The 20,226-nt window shown below is 42.3% G+C and overlaps 1 protein-coding gene across 2 annotated transcripts in view; it reads left to right on the top strand.

Annotated features, from left to right (window-relative positions):
* The first annotated feature begins 11,116 nt into the window (after window positions 1–11,116).
* The window catches only part of ACAP2 (ArfGAP with coiled-coil, ankyrin repeat and PH domains 2), a 113,207-nt gene continuing 104,097 nt past the window's right edge, over window positions 11,117–20,226 (top strand). Inside the window, exon 1 of one of the 2 annotated variants that reach the window (XM_037525312.2) lies at window positions 11,117–11,351. In XM_037525312.2, coding sequence (XP_037381209.1) covers window positions 11,299–11,351 — 53 coding nt within the window. In that variant the 5' untranslated portion in view covers window positions 11,117–11,298. The remainder of the gene's footprint in view (window positions 11,352–20,226) is intronic. The other variant, XM_037525311.2, reaches the window with a different exon arrangement.

The raw sequence follows: 20,226 nt of genomic DNA, 5'->3' as shown, positions 1-20,226 counted from the left end.
GTATTTTGGTCTGATAGCCTTAGCAAACTAATATACTCCCGGTCTCATTTTCTCCAATTTAGTCTCTGCACTGCTACTGCAAATTAACCTTCTAAAATGCTTACCAGGTCACATCACTCCTGGCCCAAAATACGGCAGCGTCTTCCCTTTGTGTTCTGGGCCTGGTACACAGGAGATGCTCTGGCCTTTCTCAGCAGCTCTGCCTTTTGTACTTACACCACCACTGCCAAAACAGCAGTCAACAAACCATTTGAGTCCTGGTTTTTAAGTTTAACAAGCAACATAAACCAACTCTGGCTAGTTTAAGCAGAAAAGGAATTCCTTAAAATGCTGTTTGGTGTTTGTATTAGTCAGCTCAAGCTATCATAACAAAATACCAACGACTATGTGGCTTAAACAACAGAAATCCATTTTCTCACAGTTCTGGAGACGAAGTCCAAGATCAAGGTGCTAGCAAGGTTGGTGGCTGGTGAGCACTCACCCCATGGGTTGTGGCTGGCTGCTTTCTCCCTTGTCCTTAAATGGCCTCTCCTCTGCTTATGTGGAGAGAAGGAGAAAAAGAGCAAGCTCTCCGGTGTTTCTTCTTACTAGGACACTAATCCTATTTGATCAGAGTTTCACTTTTATAACCCCATTTAACCTTAATTGCTTCCTTAGAGGCTTCATTTCCAAAGACATTTCTTGCCAGGCCAAGAACACAAAGGGAAGATGGTGACTAATACAACACATCATTTCCAAAGACATTAGGGTTAGGCCTTCAGTTTTAGGGGGATACAGGCATAACAGTGTTCGTGGAAGCTTTATTAATAAGAGACAATGCAAATACCCCTCAACAGGTGAAAACAAATTATGGTATGTCCATACAGTGGAACACAACTCTGCAATAAAAAGGCACAAATTACTGAAACTGGGTCTGGGGATAGATTCCAAAAATGTTACTTTGAATGAACAAAGCATATGCTATGTGATTCAGTTTCTTTAAGAAAGGCAAAACTAATCTATAGTGACTGAAAATGTATCAGTGATTGTATAAAATGGGGAGTAGAGAGAAGAGTGACTACAAAGGATCACAGGGAACTTTTTGGGATGATAGAAACATTCTATATTTTGTTTGTGGTGGCAATTTAAGTATTTATCAAAGCTTACTGAATCATCAAATGGGTACACTTTAGTGTAAGTAAACCTTGCTCAGTAAAGTTAATTTTCTAAAGTAAATTGTAAAAAGCTGTTGGGTAGGCCCCAAGGTCCCAGGACGATGGCGATCCTATAATCACAGCCCAGACTGATCCTGTGAACACGCCTCTGCCACCCACTACAGACATACAGCCTGCACCAGCACCAACACTGCCAAGAAATACTGCCTCCCTGAGCCACTGCCACTGAGCCTTGAGAACCAAGATGCATCGCCCATGGCTGCCAGTCCAGTCCCCAGATTGGATCCTGAACTACTGGGAAAGAGAATGACACTCATCTTCCAGCATTGACAGTGGAAAGTGTAAAGTGGAGGATTCCCCAGACATTCAGGGCATTCAAAGACAGTGATTATACTTGTTTTCTTTGATAGCCATAACAAAAAAACACAGTCTGGTTGCTTTTAAACTACAGAAATTAATTTTCTCACAGTTCTGGAGGCTGGAAGTTCAAAATCAAGTTGTTGGCAGTTTTGTCTTCTCCAGGGGCTTCTTTCCTGGTTTATAGGTGGTTATCTTCTTGGCGTATCCTCACATCGCCTTTTCTCCACATGTACACGCTCCTGATGTCGCTACCTCTTATTATAAGGACTACTCTCATATTGGATTAGGGAGGGCCCCATCTTTATAACCTCATTTAACTTTATTGCCATCCCTAAAGGGCCCATCTCCAAATAGAGTCACATTAGAATAGATACTTAGGGGTTAGATTTCAACTTATAATTTGGGGGAGAACACAATTCAACCCATAATAGCCAAGCAACCCTATAAGGGTGCTATTTTTAGGATTATGAGTGTGTTGGTGGTGATGGTGGTGTGGTAACATGCATGTGAAGAGGTGTGAACCTATTCTTCTAAATCATATATGTTGTTGTCAAACAATGTTATCTTAATTTTTAAAAAGTTACAGGAAAAAAAGAGAGCTGTTTGGAATAATCCAGGCAAAAGCTTAAACCAAGGCAGGGTCCCTGAGGTTTGAAGGTGGGCATCAGTTCAAGAGCTATCACATGGGGAACAGTTAATAGCATCTGTGGATCAATTAAATGTGGTTGTGAGGGAGGAAACCTTCCAGGAAATCTCTCAGAGATAGACCACAGACAAATCAAGAAGCCAGGAAACAAGTGCTTTGAAACCTTGATGTTCGGGTTCCACGGGGATTATAGTTGGGCAGAGCACTTCTTCCAACTAAATAATAAAGGCAGGAAGGTGGGAAGGGGCTGGAAGGAAGGAAGAGCAGCAGAAGGCTCACAGGAGCACAGACTTAACAATGATGGACAGAAGTAAGTTGTGGTCTGGGACCCTTTAACCTAAATCTGCCTTTTTACCTCAAAACCTTGGCTTGTTAAATACAAAAATTGTTGTGCTCTGAATGTTGAAAACATTAGTTCATTTTTACCACAACCTATATTTAGTGAGCACCTACACTGCTGATCTCTGTGCTAGATACTGGAGTTTCAAAATGAGTATTAGTAGCTAGTATTGTTTCAATTATGAAGGTCCTACATCAGTAGTCATCTGTGGGACTTATGCCCAGAGGCCCCTTTGCAATATCTGATTTACCAGATAAGGCTCAGGAATCCATGTTAAAACAATGAAAAATTCTATGGGGGATTCTGTTACACTGCCAGGATGAAAAATTACCAACAAGTCTGGCATTGTTAGGTACATTTATGTACATCTTATTTAATTCTCACAATCACCCTAATATGTAAGTATCATCTTAGCTGACAATCTGGTGGGGGAAATACACACATGTGCATGAGGAATCATGGAGATTTGAATAAGGAAAAGAACACTATGGGAGAAAAATACATTGATTTATTGATCAGGCAGTGGGCAGACTAGGTTCTAGAGCTGCCAGGTGATAAGGAATATAATGTCACCACCCAGGAGCTCCAGGTCTGCAGAGAACAACCAGGGCACAAAGATGTCCTGCCACAATGGTGGGGAATTACTTGAGGAGATCCCATTGAAGCATTTTTAAATGGTGACTTGGAGCCCAGTGGGCATTCAAAATCAGGGGGCTCATTCAGGCAGAGTAAGCATCATGGTAGTGGCGGGTGTGGCATCTGAGAAGCACATGGAAGAGCAGAATTCCTTCATGAGGGATGAGCCAGTTTAGAGTAGAGAGATTGGCAGCAAAGAAGGCAGGAACAGTTGGCAGGTGCTGGACTAAAGAGACCTTATGTACGGAATTAAGGAATTTGGAATTTATCTTTGAGATGTATGGTTTTCAAATCATACTCAGTGGAGGACTCCTTGGAGTCCACTCGCAGGTCACCTGAAGGAAAGGAGTATTGTCACATGGGAAGAGTCTGAGTCTCTAACCCTGTTCTGACTACACCAGCTCCATTTCTATCTGTTAATGGTGGGAATCTATGAAAAACTTTTTCTTCTAAGTAAGGGGTTCTGTGATTAAGGAAAGATCAAAAACCATAGCTTTAGGTGATGATAAGGCACTGAAGAATTTTAATTAACTAAAAGAGTGCTTTGAGTTTCCAGGTAAAAAGAGCCGCCAACAGTGTTAAGTGCTGAAGAGATGTCTAGAGAAACAGTTACAGAAAATTGTCCTTTGGCTTGAAAATTGGCCAGTGACTTTATTGAAAATCAATTGATGATAGTGAGTAGGAAGCAGAACGTAGAATATAGTGGACAGTGGCATAAAAAGGTGGAGACAACGTGGAGACTATGCTGTTAAGTGTTTCAGATAGAAAGCAATGGAGGGAGATTTGGCAATAACCAAAGCAGATTTTATCCAACTCAGATAATGTATCCAACTTCTTGCTAACCGTGTCCCCACCCACATAGTGAAGGGGTGGACTTCTGGAAGCTATTTCTGTACATGATTGCCTCTTTGACTGTAGTTGATTGGTCCTTAATGGGGTACATGTGCAAACTGTGCCAATATTTCCCTAAGACATTTAGAATTTGGGTCAATAGGAAAACCATTTTCTCTTGGATTGTTTGGTTAATCTTTGGTTGGAGAGTCAGATGAAGTGAGCTATAGGTCTGTATCAGAACAAAGAAGATGCATGCAAAGTGCAGAGAGCATTGAAGATTCACAAACTCTGATTCCAAATCCTTCCTAAGTTTCATGGAAAGCCTGCCATCTAGGTGAAAACTAACCTATCTTATCATGAACTCTCTATGTTTACCTTACTCAAATTGTTTCTGTTATAGCAAAAATTATCTTTTATGACACAGAGGGTATATGATTTTCTCTTTTCTTCTTAGAGAAGAAAAGTCAGTTGAGAAAAAGGTTGAGGATTCAAAGAGTGAAGATAATGGGTGAAATCATTCTCAGAGGAGAATGGAAGGGGTGAGGAGCACAGGAAGGGGTGCATGTCCCTCTGAGAAAAGTGGACAAGAAGGAAGGAAAATGGGAAAGATGGGGATGTGGGTCGGGGTTGGGGAAAATGTTCCCACTTAAGGACTCTTGTTTTCTTTGTGATGAGTCAAAAAAATCTACAAACCATGACAGAGGTGGGCCACAGCTTGTGTGACAAAGTTTGGAAGCAGTCATTGTGCCAGTGGGCCAGGAATCAGGCCACAGGTAAACATTACAAAGGCACTTGAAAATCCTAAATTATGCAGTGTCCAGGTCTGTTATGATTGATTACAGTGATACACAGTCTCAGCCCTAAAAGCCTTCACTTCTTGCCTATCAAGCCAGCCCCCTTTAATATAAAATCAGATCACATCACACTTCACTGCTTAAATTTTTATAATGACTCCTGATATTTTAATATATAAATTATTGGGGGCCTCCCTGGTGATCTAGGGGTTAAGTCTCAGTGCTATCAGCACTATGATCTGAGTTCAACCCCTGGCCAGGGAGCTGACCAACACATGGAGCAGCAGAATTTTCCTGTCTCACCTGCTGCTCCCCTCAGCAGTGCATTTCAGTCGATCTGCCTGTTCTGTTCCCCACTCTGTCTCTGGTGAATTACCTCACCCCCACGGCTCTGGTCTACAGCCCAGTTCTTCTATACAAAATTAAATTTAAAAATATTTTTTAAAAAACGATGTAAATTTTCTCTAGTATTGCTCAGCAACTAGTAGGGGGTCACTAAAGAAATGTTTGCATTGATGCAGGCCTGAGTGTATGGAATTGTTACAGAATCCCAGGACCTAGACCTTCTTTGCCTAACCTTCCAGTTACTGAGATCCCAGTTCTGTAGAGGATGCTTGCTTTTGGGCAATGGCACCAGAACTAGCTGAAACCTAATGGTTACACAGGTAGCAAAAGACCTGGCCTAAAAGTGGCCCATCACTTGTTAGAATGCTAAAAAAAAAAAAAAAATAAAAAAAAAGAGAGCACCCCTGGGTGGAGACTTAAGATGCTAATGCAACATTGAGGAATAAAGAAGCATGTAACCCTCTGCACATGCCCCAGGGTAGCCCAGCCTAAAACATGCTTTGACACTGCTGCCTACTACCTGATTATCTTGCCATAGTAACCAGCCTCATAAAACTAGGATACCACTGCTCTCAGGTCCAGAGCATGGCTCAGGGTGTTAGCATGCGACCAAGGCGCATCCATGGACCCCCCCCCAAAACTACAGGAATGCATGCTTTAAAATGGGTCTTACCATCTGCTGCATAAAGACAAAGGAAGCATACTTTCAGTGTGAAAGATCTTTAATAGGTTAGTGTGTATAGAGAGAAAGAGAAGAAAGGATATTTCTAATAATTTCCCAGTAAAACTTCCAGAATCACCCATCCCCTCATGGGCAAATGCCTAGTCAAACATGATTGGCCCAAAGCTGGTCCACTGAGGCCCAAAATCTTGCCACAAGTCTCAAGCACCTTCTGGTGAAAACAGCAGAAAAGTAAGTGGTAAGGCAAAGAAGTGGGACAAGAGGAGCTACCACATCATGATAATAGCTGCCATTGTCAGACTCCAAATGTCTCTCACTCATGTGTCTCTTTCAAAAGTTTCTACATGTCTCTCTTCCATGCATCTCCTTCCAAGCCCTGGGCACAGGTTAAAACCAGAGAAGCAAGAGCCCTTTTGGACCCAACCTGCTTTCTGGGTTATATAGCATCACCAGACCGCTCAGCTCTGCCCCTAGTTCCCAGTAGCCAGTCCAAGGTGGTACATGTTAGTGGGGGAGGGGAACATGGTACCTCCCCCTGCTACTCCTCTTCTATTATGTGATCCACAATAAACAGTCTTCTCTTGAAACCAATTGGCTCAAAATTTGTGGGGCATAAAATGGTGAAAGCCAAAGAACCCTGGGAATCTATAACAGAATCTGCAGGGAATGACCTAGGAGGAGTCTTTCAGGCATTTTAGAGCAAGTTGTTGAAGTGGTGAAGGAGACAGGTGGTTACCAACAGTCTGGGCAATGAAAATAGTCTTAGGTTGGGGTTGGAAGTGTGAAGTGAATGTGTGGGAGTGAGACAGCAGGAGAGATTCAAGGTTGAGCTTGTGCATGGAATGTTCTGGGTGAGACAAAGTTTAAGGTGGGAACTTTTAAGGACTTTCTGAAGGGGCATATTTTGAGGAAAAGATACTTTCTTCTATGTAAATGTCACCACTCCTCACCCAGTCACCCAAACCTGAAAAGTGGAGTCACCCTAGGAATTTAGTCTATTTTTTCCCTCCCTCACATTCAGTTGGCCATAAGCTTCCCTTCTCTTAATTTTATGAGCTAAACATCTCTGGGTTGCAATTGACTTGATTGAAAACCTCAAAATTGCTTAAATTTATTCTAAATGTTAAACACACCAATCCCTCACCTAGCTCTCCTTTCAAATTCAAAATGATCAGAGCAATCCCATGTGTAAATTCCAGTGGCTTTCCATTGCCTTGCAAATTCTTCAGCACCAGACAATGTTCTTTATCTGGTCACTGTTTACATCTGTGCTTTAGTCACAAAGTTCTCCCCTGGAAAGACCTTCCTTGGATCTTTTCCCAAGATTACTCAATCCTGCAGAGATTTGAGAATCCTTATTTCCTTCCCCAGGAGAAATGACTGTCAAAGTATGGGTAGCCCCTTATGCATGCTCCTGGCTCAGAAGGTGTCACGTGTTGCCCTTTTAGGTTTGAGATCTCTACAGGGGAAGCACTGTTTATTTTGCCTGTAAATGTCACAACCTACCATAGGGTCTGGTCAGAGTACATGCTCTGTGGATATTCCTGGGTGAAAGAGAGAATGAGTGGACATTGAAATCACCTTAGCTGAAGGCAGGAGTTGGGATGGAGGACTGTGAATCAGAGGCCAAAGTCCCAGATGAACGTGAGAGTTTACTAGCGTATTTCATGCGGTCTGGACAGTGATACCTCCTTTTAGGGAAATTATCTACCAGTGAGTTGTCCTGTAACCCCCATCTTCACCCCCATTCCCTGTACAAATAATTAGGTCAAGGGACACCACCCAATCGGCTTGCCAGAGACCTGTGTGACCTGTCATGGAATGACGAGCTGGGTTAATCTGATTTTCTTCTGGGATCTGGGAATTGAGAAACAGATCAAAGTGATAAGCTCCAGAAGTTCTGGTTGAAAGGATACATCAAGAATTATTAAAAAATATATAGCAGAAGTGGCAGAAACTTAATTTTATGACCTGTGGAGTATCTTCTAATATTTTGAAAGAGTTAATACTTGGATAATGGGAGATTTTTACATTAGAATTCGGCTATTTGGCTTCTCTTGTAAAATCTGATCTAGCAAAAATGAAACAGATATGAGTAAGTGCCCAGGGCACATGTTTGCCTTCCCCACCCTCCCCATTCCATACTGCTTCCACCTGCCTAGCTTTTTTCATTTACTTTACCTACTTGGCTCTGTAGTCATCTGACAACCAACTTGTTGAAGGAACCAGTAGCAATGAGCAATTATATGCAAACCAGGTTCATAGTGGCACAGACCCACAAGAGGGCAGGGAGGAAATCCGGCAGGAGTTGGGGAGCAGGAGAGAAAGAGAAAGGATACAGACACCAAGAGAGGAAAACCAGTGGTCAGATACGTGGGTTGCGGGGCTCCAGTTTCAGTACCTGTCTACAGCTCCCTCATCCTAATGCCCCTTTCTTGAGCTAATTTGTAATGCAATTAGCTGGGCCAAAACAGGAAGTTATTAGGAAAGTGGTAGGTAGCAGCAATGAGAAAGGTAAGACAGTGGTATAACTAGATGACATTAAGTTCAAAAAATAAAGGTGGAATGTAAAATATAAATTGCTGTCCAGAGTCTGGCTTTTGGTCATTATGCATCCTGGCCCAGGATGCACAGAGAGTGAGCAGTGAACAACCTCTGTTCAAAAGGATAAATAGTCAAAAAAAGTATCCTCAGGAGGAAGTAAGCAGCATTGTGGGAAGGGCTACTACAGATATGCAGAATTCCAAAGAGTTTGGAAGAGGGGCTGGGAAGACTGGGAAGAAGACATTTGGAAGCAATTTAAGGTTTGATCTATTGTATACTTCAACAGTGTAGATTGGCCTGGTAACTAGCTTTCAGGGTGCGTTGCGAGCAGAACTCTGTATTTCAGCAAACAGAGAAGGCTTCCTGAAAGAGTAGCATTTGAGTTGCATTTTAAGGAGGAGATGTAAGGGAAATATTTCACAGAGCCACAACTGCAAAGGCAGAATTCTAAAGGAGAGAGTAGGCAGTATGCAGTTAAAAACCTGGTGTCATGGGGCCTATAATAATAATATTGTATTTCTTGTATTTTAAGATTCACTATTCCCACCCTATCCCACCTTTAATATCTTAGTTTAGGATTTATCATACACTGACATTCTCAAATGCATACATTACCAGAGAACAGAGTAGAAAAATTGTGACAGTTATCACTAACTGGGTATATTTAAATTTAACCAGCCACAGAAAGATGTTCATTTGATAATTGCTTAGTTGCATTATTTACATTGATGGTGTCATGCAGCTGAATTTTAATTTAAATCCTGAAGTGTCACCTTAGGTCTAATCTTTCAAAACTCTACACTGTGATGAAGCACTGGAACAATAAGTTATTGTATGTATAAATTAGTGTCATGCATCAGGAAACACAAATATAGCAGCCATGACCAACTCTCTAAATTTGACACAGAAGTTACAAATTTAGAAGTGCTTGACTTGACCAACCTAAGTGTCTGACATCCAGGACACTGAACATTTAACTGTCAATAGCTTCTAGTTATCAAGAGAAGCTGTGCAGATTCAGGGATATATAACTCAATTAAAAAAAAAAAAATCGGGCCTCCCTGGTGGCGCAGCGGTTGAGCGCTGGGTTGCGAAACTGCCCGCAGCCTCTGCAGCGCCGGTTCGATCCCCGGCCACCGATCCCCGGCCACCGATCCCGGCCACCGATCCCGGCCACCTGCGAGGGTCCCACATGGCTCACAGACCTCTCCTGCCGCCCACAGCTCCCCTCAGCAGTGTACTTCGGTCCTTCTGCCTGTTCTGCTCCCCGCTCTGGCTCTGGTGAATTCTCTCACCCACCCGCGCTTTTGACTGTACCCAGTGCTTGTATAAATTAAAAAAAAGAAAATAAACCAAGCTTATTAGTGAAAGAAGAGACATATATAACATAACTTTTTGAAATGTGTAAAAATTACAGTAACTTTCTAAAGGTGCTAAAGAGATCAGGATATAACTACAGGTTATTAAAAAAAACATGGAATCATGCTATACTTAGCCCATGGTCAAAGGGTTATATAAGACTGGTACTGAGTAAGAAAGTGGTACAGTTATGATAATAGCCAACATTTACTTAGTGATTACTATATGGATGGCACTGTGCCAAGTGCTTTTAGAAGTCTTATCATTTTCAGATTCAGCAGTTCTATCAGATCAGTGGTGTCTTCATTTTACAGTGAGAAGTTTGCTTTCAGACTCTGAGAGTCACTATGAGGTCCGAACATCTTACTGGTACATTTCTATGGACATGCCTATGCTTTTTTGGTTGGGTTTAAAAGTATACATTTAAATATATTGTACCCATTGTACTTACAAATAGCACTTAGAATCAGAAACATGGTAAGTATCTGCCTTGTAGGATTATTGTGAGGCTCAGATGTTGAGCATGTAGTGCTCCTAGAAAAACTGCGGATTAGAGGCCAGGTATTATAAATTGGAGTAAGTGAGCCAACTGTTCAGAAGCCTATCATTTTAGAACTGGCAAAAGCTACTGAGAGAAAGGTGTCAGTAGAGAGGAATGTCTTCTGTGGTTTTGAGAGCACTTCCTCCCCAGAAAAGCCCTACCTCTCATACCTGTCTAAATCCTTCTGATTTTTTGACATCCACTCCCAATGCCAGCTCCTCAGAAGTCTCTGGTAATATGAACAGCTCTCACGGGAGATATTTCCAAATTATTAAGTGAGGAAGCCAGAAACTCAAAGACGGATTTTATCATTAAAGTTACCCTTGCTCCCCTACTGGCCTCAGTTTCTCTGACCTAAAAGGAAGTGGTTGCTTGGTTAGCCAAGCCATCTCTTCCTTTTATAATTTCTACCGTAGCCTCTTCACATTTCTGCCAAAACTGCTTTAAAAGGCAACTTTCCTTCCCCAGACCTGCAGGCGGCGGCTCCATCGCGTCGGCTGCCCGGCCGGGCGGGGCTGGGGAAGCAAAAGAGGCGGGGGCTCGGAGGGAAGCGCGGCGCGCGACCACGTGACTTCCTTCTCAAGCAGCCTCAGCTGCCAGCCTCCCAGCAACCGGAGCTCCCGCCTAACGACGGCCGCGCGTCCCGGTTGGCCCGCGGTACGTCCGTGGCGAGGAGGAGCCCACGGTCGCACTGCTCATTGGTTCGAGCTCCCGTCGCTCAGGCGCGTTGCCGGAGCGCCCGCAGGCGGCGCTGCCGGAAGCCCCTCCCATTGGCCGCTGGGTTCGTGGCTGGCTGGCCGATGCTGTCACTCCGGGGCCGTTTTCCTGAGGCCGGCGCGCTGCTGGGGGCGGGAGGAAGAGGGGCCAGGCTGGGGCCTGACGAGCCGACGCTGCCGCCGCAGTCCTCGCGGCTGCTATGACCAGCGGGCGAGGCGCCCTCCGCAGCTCCGCGCAGCGCTAGTGGCGGCCGTGCGCCCGCCGTCGCCGTCCGGGCCCGCCGCGCAGCCGCGCCCGCGGCTCCCCCGGCTCCCCCCGCGCCGCCCGCGAGCGAGGCGGAGGTAGCATGAAGATGACGGTGGATTTCGAGGAGTGTCTGAGGGACTCGCCCCGCTTCAGGTAACTGCGGCGGCCCCCGGCCCCGGGCCGGCGGCACCCGGGCTGCCTCCCCCGGCAGCGGCGGCGCGAACGCCGGCCCCGCATCGGCGGCGGGCCCCGAGCTTCGCGCCTTCCGACGGGGCGAGCGGCCGTTGCCGCTGCTTCGGGCCGCGTCCCGGGCACTGCGGCCGCGGCCGCCCGTCCTGAGGGGCGAGGGTGAGCGGGCAGGGGCTGTCGCCTGCTTGTCTCCCCTCCTCGCCCGCTGGCCGGGGCGGCGCGCCCCCGAGGCCGGGCGCACCCTCTCCGCTTGCAGGAACTGGGGTGCAGCCGCGTCCCCGAAGACAGTGTCCTCTGCGGGAGCGCGCGCTCGTCCCCTTCCTCTCGCTGCTCATCCTTTCCCCTTCCTTCCGCTCCTTCTGTGTTTCCACCCCCCGCTCCACCTCCTCCGTGCGGCCGAGGGAGCTTGCGAGGCGGCCGCTTGCAGTTCACTTAGTTCCTCTTTGCGCTTTTCCGCTCCTCTAACCCGGGCGGGGGCCGCGGGGGGCGCGCCGGGACGTCCACTCCTGCGGCCTGCGTGGCCCCTGCCCGAGGGGCGCTCGGCGAGGCCCTGGCGGCCGGTGTGTGCTGCAGGCGGGGGCTTGACCGAGCGCACTCTGCCCACCCTGGGGCTTAGGGCACATCTGCTTTCCTCTCTGTTTCAGCTCCTGGAAGGGGGTGCCGCTGTCGGGGGGTGCCCCTGTCGAGAGGTGCTGGGCTGGAGGGTGAGGACCAGGATAAACAGTGCATTTATGTTTTGGGAACGGAAGTAGGAGGGCCCTGAGGATTGCATTTCTGTTCCTCTTCCAGCAGCCTTGGGCTGGGAGGCCCCGGGTCCCAGTGGGATGCGCCCAGGGAGTGTCACACGGTGGCCTCTGATTCACGCGGGCCGGCCCCTCTCGCGGGTGAGAGGCGGCCGTCCCGAGGGTGTGCAGAGTACGTGCTCTTTCCATTTAGGGCAGCGTAGGGAACTCGACTTGTTTCGGAGAATGGAGGTTTGCCAGGTCGTATGGTACATTTGCAGGGCTGGTCTTCGAACTTCAAGAGGAAAATGAAAAGGCCTTCAAACTTCCGCTAGTGGCATTGCTTGAAAGCTTCCTCTGAGCTGGGGTGTGCGCGGTTTGTGCGCACCCGCAGACCTCTAGGTCCAGCCTGGCTTGTCAGTGCTTGCATCCTCCACCTGGGAACTACCTGTTCTCATCCTGTCACTGTAAGTTTGACTTCCCACTCTCTTTTGAGTGAAAAGCAGAGAAAAAAATTGAAGAACGAAGGAACTGCTACTGCTAAAAGAAAATTTAAGAACAGTTTTTTGGTTTTGACCTTTGATTAAGGAAATTGGTGTTACTTTTATTTGTCGCTTTGGGCTGTTGCTTGTGAAAGATGACGCCTGCTTTGACTGCTGTTGTTGGTGTTAGTTTTGGAAACTCTTATGTTCTTTGTAACTTGAAGAACCCAAAGGAGATGCAAAGGGTTTCTCTAGGACAGCTTTGGAGTTGTAGATTCCATGATAGTATGACAACTGAAACCTTAGAAAGTCTTACTGGTTTTGTGTGTGTGAGAAATTTTTCTTGCTATAACTTAGCTGTTTGTTTTTTAATGAAGTGATGACATTTTTCTCCGAGAGATTATAGCTTTGTGCTCAATTTGTTTCTCGTTTTAAGCTTGATTTAAAAAAAAAAAAACAAACCCAAGTTGACATAAGTGATTTGGAAATACTTCTGGACACTGGTGTAGGTCACAGACTGTGTGATGTATTTGTTTTTTGTTTTTTTTAAAGGCATGTATTATTTATTTATTTATTTGTGTGTTTATACAAGCACTGGGTACAGTCAGAAGCGCGGGAGGGTGAGAGAATTCACCAGAGCCAGAGCGGGGAGCAGAGCAGGCAGAAGGACCGAAGTACACTGCTGAGGGGAGCAGCGGGCAGCGGGAGAGGTCTGCGCGCCATGTGGGACCCTCCTCCGGTGGCCGGGGAGCAGCCTGGGATCAACCACTGTGCCACCGGGGAGGCCCCATATTTGTTTTTGAAATAGAGGAATCATTGAATGTAAAGCAAGAGAGAAAGATTCTGATTAAGTTGTATGGAATATTATAGTAAACTTTTGTTAAACATGAATGTAATATTTATTCTATTTTAACTTAGATTTTAGAGATTTTCAGGAGTTGTTTCTAGTATTCCAGCTATTGGCTGCAAATTGGGAATAGAACCAAAATTCAGAGAACTCCCACATCTTGTATACATTTTGGCGACTAGATTAGTTTTGCAATCGAGGGAAAAATGCCTAGGAATGTTTCATCATTCACATTCCTCATTTTCGTAGTTTCTTTATATCCCTGTTACTCTATAACCCTGTTCAATAATTACTATAGTTATTGAAATGAATATTTCAGAAGTCTTTATTCACATGCTTTCATATAAGAGAAACTTGGCTTATTAGAGTACTGTGCATGTTATGAGTGATGTATTGAATCTTTCATATCAAAATAGAAGTTTGTGAGGGCTAAGCTTTTTTCCTTTGATAGTAAGGCATTTGCACTTTATTCCTTGTAGTGTTCTGATCAATTGTGACATTTTAAAACTAATTTTTATTTTTCTTCACAAATGAGTCTTGTGTTTATGTCTGGCTGCTGGAATAACTGCCTTGAGTACTATAGACACGCAAGTAACAAAAAGGCAGATTTTGTTGAAGAAAATTTCAGTGTTTACAAGTGCCTAAAAATAGATGACTGGATCAGAAATATGTGGTATATATCCACAATGGAATATTATTCAGCAATCAAAAAAGATACACTCATGCCATGTGCAGCAACGTGGATGGAGCTAGAAGGAATTATGCTCAGTGAAATAAGCCAGCAGGAAAAAGAAAAGTATCGATGGTTTCACTTATCGCAGGAATATAGGGGAATCAAATAAGATATCAGTGTAAAAAAATAATAACAGTACAAAACACAACCATGCAAAAACAGACAATTATAAATCAGAGACATCCTGCAGGGGAGGAGGCCGGAGAGGAATCAGAGGGAGGGAGGGAGGAGCAAAGGGAATGAGGTGATGATGCACCGATGCATTGGTGAAGGAAACTCTAATGGGGACTACACCTGAGGGGGTGGAGGGAAGCAAATATTGTTTAAAAATGAACAATGATGTAAAAAAAAGGGGAAAAAAGAAAATTTCAGTGTTCAAACTTTAAACATTTATTTTCCTGTTTGTAGACATCTTACAAAATTTAATTTTTATTCAACTGTATTTTTAATTTTATTTTTATTTATTTTTTTATTTAAAATTTATTTTTTATATTCCCCATACAATTACAACCCCCTTATTTTGACCCCAAGCCCTCCTTTCCCCGCCCCCCACCCGCCATAGAGTGTCTCTGGTTCATAGTTGTTTGTCGATTTTGATATTTTCTTTCTTACAGTTATTCTTTTTCCTGGTCCCTTATTTAAGTTTTCTAGATTCCTGCTATGAGTGAGACCATCCGGTCTTTTTCTTTTTCTTTCTGGCTTATTTCGCTGAACATGATCCCTTCCAGCTCCATCCACGTTGCTGCAAATTGCATGTGTTTATGTTTTTTGAATGCTGAGTAATATTCCATGGTGTATGGCCCTCAGCTGTATTTTTTACTTAAATATATTAAACATTTGAAAAAGTTGAAAGTATTTTCTGAATTGCGAAAGATACTGGCATTAGTATGCCTTCAAACATTAGTTTTTTTCTGATACATTTACTTCAACATTTTTATTGTGCACCATTCTAAATATCTTTTGTTTGTAAAGTCTATTTCAGATATGATTTTTATTCTATTTTATTTTTATTATTATTCTATTATTTTTATTCTATTTTATTCTATTCTATTTCAGATATGATTTTTATTCAATTTAAAATCTTAAAAAACATCGAGGTTTGGGTTGGAAGGTTTTATTAATAAGTGAAAGACATTGGAATCAAATGTTCTCTATATATGTGTGTATATAAATATATATGTCTTGTGTATGTTTTGCTATGTTAAACCGGCACTAATCCTGGCTACTTTCCCACTTTACCTTCTATCTTTAGAACACATATACTAACAACTGTCACTTTATGCATGGAAAATATAGTGGGCAAAGGAGAGAGGGAAATGTGTTTTCATTTCAGAAGTGATAGAAAGGAAATACAAGATACTTTGTCATTCACCAATATACAGTAAGGTCTGATGTGTCAGATCTCGTATTAGATGTAGTCTAATTTTGTTTTCTTCCTAGTGGAAGTCACTTGTCCAAACAACTTTTATTGAATTTTCCATCTTCTCCCCATTAACGTAAGATTACAAATATATACATATATAGCTCTTTTCTGGATTTTACTCTTTTCACTAATGAACTTGGTTTTTCTTCTTCAAAAATCATTAATACTTTACTTATAATACTTTATAGTAGTTGTCCTATTTGGTGGGGCAAGTTCTCCCTTGGGTTTTTTTTTTTTATTTAATGACTATTCTTCTTTTAATTAATATTTTATTTTATATAATTCTCACATCATTTTTAATTTTTGCATAATGTATGCATTATCATTTTGGTCATATTCTCCATGCAATTGCACCCCCCCTTATTTTAACCCTAGTCCTTCCCCCCTCCTCATGGTGTGTCCCTGGTTTATAGTTGCTTGTTGAATTTAATTTTTACTTTGTATTAATTAGTCTTTTTCCTGGTACCTTATTTAGGTTTTCTAAATTCCTGCTATGAGTGAGACCATCTGGTATTTTCCTTTTTCTTTCTGACTTATTTTGCTGAGCATGATCCCTTCTAGCTCCATTCATGTTGCTGCAAACTGCATGTGTTTATCTTTTTTGATTGCTGAGTAATATTCCATTGTGTATATGTACCACATCTTCTTGATCCAGTAATGACTGTTCTTGAGTATTGTGTCTTTACAGAGTTTCTCCAGTTTCAGAAGAGGGGATGTCATTCTATGTATTTTGGTTCTGTTTACTTAAAACTTTATGTTACATGAAATTTCAGTACTGATCCAACTACTTGTACATGCTGTTTACAAGAAACAGTTAGGGGCTTCCCTGGTGGCCTAGGGGTTAAGTCTATCACCACTATGGTCTGAGTTTAATCCCTGGCCAGAGAGCTAACCCACATGTGGCACAGCAGACCTCACCTGTCTCGTCCACTGCTCCCCTTAGCCGTGTACTATAGTAAATCCAGCTGTTCTGCTCCCAACTCTGTCTCTGGTGAATCCTCTCACTCCTCACACCTCTGACTTACACCCTAGTTCTTTTACTAAATAAATAAATGTATATAAAAAGAAACATTTAAATTCAAAGATACACATGTTGAAAGTAGAAGCATAGAAAAAGATAAGCCATGCAAGCAGTAACTGGAAGAGAGCTGGAATGGCTATACTAATAGCAGATAAAAACAGACACTAAGGCAAACTTTATTAGAGATAAAGGACTTTTTACAGTGATAAAAGATAAAACCCATCAGAAAGCTAGAGCACTTATGAACATATGCACTTAGCAGAGCTCAAAATACTTAAAGCAAAAAAGTCACAGAATTGAAGGAGAAATAGACAATTTTAAAATTGTAGAGATATAAATATTTTCAGTAATGCATAGAACAACTAGCAGCTGATCAGTTAAGAAATAGGTGTGACCAGTGCTGTAAACCAATAAGACTTAATAGAATTCTCATTCTCTTCAAGTGCACTTGAAACATTTTCTACCACGGACCATATGTTAGACCGTCAAACTAGTTTCAGTAATTTTAAAGGGTTGAAATTATGCAAAATGTGTTCCTTGGCCATATGGAATGAAATTAGAAATTAATAACAGAAGCAGGTAGTGAAAAAATCACAAATATGTGGAAATTAAGCAACATACCCATAAATAGCCAGTGGATTAAAAAAGACGTCATAAGAAAGTTAAGGAACAGTTTTAGACAAATGAAAGCAAAAATTCAACACGCTAAACTTATGGAATGCAGCTAAAGCAATGTTTAGAGGGAAATTTATACCTGTAAACAGCTCTATTAAAAAAGAAGAAAGCTCTCAAATTCAGTAACCTCACCTTCCATTTTCAGAAACTGGAAAAAGAAACTAATCTTGCAGCAAGAAAAGGCAGGAAATAAAAAGAATAGAGCAGAAATGCATGAATATAGAAACTAGAACTGTAGAGAAAATCAGTGAAACTGAATGATGGGTCTTTGAAAAAGGTCCACAAAGTTAATAACAGCTTTAGCCAAACTGACCAAGAAAAAAAAAGGAACTATATTCAAATTTGCTAGATTTAGGAATGTGAGGAGATATCATTACTGTCTTACAGAAATAAGGATTATCCACAGTCACTATGATTAATTCTATGATAAATTAGAGAAGATAAAGTGGATATATTCCTAGAAAGATGCAAACTACTGAAACTGACTCAAGATTTTCTTATCTGAATACACTTATAAAAAAATAAAGAAATTGAGTTAGTAATCTGAAAACTTCTTAAAAGGAAGGCCCAGGTCAGGATGGTTTCACTGATGAAAGTGACCAAATATTTAGATGAATTAGCAACAGTTCTTTACATATTCTTACATGAAGTAACTGGGGAGGTATCACTTTTCAATTCATTGCTCTGCTACTAAAGCCAGACAAAAATACCACAGGGGAATTACAGACAAGTATTCTTTATGACTAGATACAAAAATCCTCACCAACCAAACATAGGAATATATAAAAGGATTGTACACCAAGGACCAGGTGGGATTTATCTCAGGAATACAAAAACCAATCAATGTAATATGCCCTTTAATGAAACAAAGACTAACCCCACCTAATCAAAGTAATGGATGCAGAAAAAGCATTTGACAAAATCTAATACACTTTTTTAAAAAAGATTTATTTATTTATGCATACAAGAGCTGGGGTACAGGCCAGGGATGTGGGGGGTGAGAGGATTTACCAGAGACAGTGTGGGAAACAGAACAGGCAGACTGACCGAAATACACTGCTGAGGGGAGCAGCAGGTGAGACAAGCGAGGTCTGCTTCGTCATGTGGTTTCTCCCTGGCCTGCTGGGGATTGAACTCAGAGGCTGTGGGTTGCTTCATAGTGCGGTGCTTAACCCTTGGGCCACCAGGGAGGCCTAATACAGTTTCTTGATGAAAATATTCAATAAACTGGAAATAGAAAACTTCCTCAATCTGATGAAGAACATCTATAAAATAGTCTTAGCTAATATAATACTTAATGGTAAAACTATGAGTTTCTCTTAAGGTCAAGACAGGAAGTCTGCTCTTACCACTTACATTCAATGTATTAGGAGGTGATAGCTAGAATAGGAAATAAAAGGCATCCATATAAGAGCAGTAGTGACACTATCTTTACTTTTAGATTATGTACCTTGTATACAGAATCCACAAAATATATATTAGAACTAATAAATTCAGCAAAGCTACAGAATACAAAATCAGTGTATAAAAGTCATTTATATTTCTAAATAATAGCAGAAAAATAATTTCATTTAACAGTGGCATCAGAAAGAATAAAATACTCAGCAATAAATTTAACCAATTCTTAGGGATAATTTTTAACATTCCTTGTTCATGGATCAGAAGACTTAATATTGTTAAGATGACAACACTCCCCAAATTGATTACAGACTAAACACAGTCCCTATCAAAATTCCAATTGGTTTCTTTGAAGATTGGCACAGCGATCCTAAAATTCATATACAAATGCAGTGGCCACGGGGCCTCCTGCACCTTTCTATGAAGCTGTCTGCAGACTCTGCAGCACAAATTTGATCCCTGGCTGGCCAGGGAGCCATCATACGGCAAAGCAGACCTCTCCTGTCTCGCCCACTGCTCCCTTCAGCAGTGTATTTCGGTTGGTCTGCCTATTCTGTTCCCCACTCTATTTCTGGTGAATCATCTACTTCCCACCACCCCCACATCTCTGGCCAGTGCCCCAGCTCTTGTATGCATAAATAAATAAATCTTTAAAAAACAATGCAGTGACCCAGAATAACTGAAACAATTTTGAAAAAGAATAAGGTTGGAAGCTCACTTTCTAATTTAAAAACTACTGTAAAGCTATTTAGTAAACACAGTGTGGTACTAGAATACAAATAACATATAGATCAAAGGAATAGAATTGAGAGTCCAGGAACCCTTACATTTATGATAAACCAGATTTTGACAGGGGTGCCAGTACAATTCAGTAAGGAAAATGGTGCTGAAACAACTGGGTAACCATATACAAAAGAATGAATCTGACCCCTTGCATCACACCAGATGCAGAAATTAACTCCAAATGTGTCATGGGAAGGGGGGTTTGAAAGGAATCACCAGAGACAGAGTGGGGAACAGAACATGTGGATTGACTGAAACACTGCTGAGGGGAACTGCGGCAAGACAGGAGAGGTCTGCTGTACCATATGGGTCAGCTCCCTGGCCAGCCAGGGATGGAACTTGTGCTGTGTTGCAGAGGCTGCCAATAGCTTTATAGTGCTGTGACTTAACCCCTTGGGCCATCAGGGAGGCCCCATTCCGCATTCTTATTTCATCTGTGTGTCTATGCATTTCCACACATCCCTACACCCTAACCACCAATCTGTTTATTCATAGTTTTGGTTTTTCCAGAATGTCATATAGTTGATGTCATATACTATGTAGCTATTTCAGATTGACTCCTTTCACTTAGTAATACACATTTATGATTCCTCCATATCTTTTCATGCGTTGGTCCTTCATTTCTTCTTACTCCTGAATAATCCATTGTCTAGATGTCCCATGTCCCAAAGTTTATTCATTCACCTACTGAAGGACCTCTTGGGTTGCTTCTCAGTTTTGGCAGTTATGAATAAAACTGCTATCTACATCCCTAT

This window comes from Talpa occidentalis, unplaced genomic scaffold, assembly GCF_014898055.3.
Source record: "Talpa occidentalis isolate TD23 unplaced genomic scaffold, MPIMG_talOcc4v2.1 talOcc4.4, whole genome shotgun sequence".
In the NCBI taxonomy this organism is placed as follows: domain Eukaryota; kingdom Metazoa; phylum Chordata; class Mammalia; order Eulipotyphla; family Talpidae; genus Talpa; species Talpa occidentalis.
Note: the sequence above shows the minus strand (reverse complement) of the source record. Positions and strands in the feature narration are given on the sequence as shown.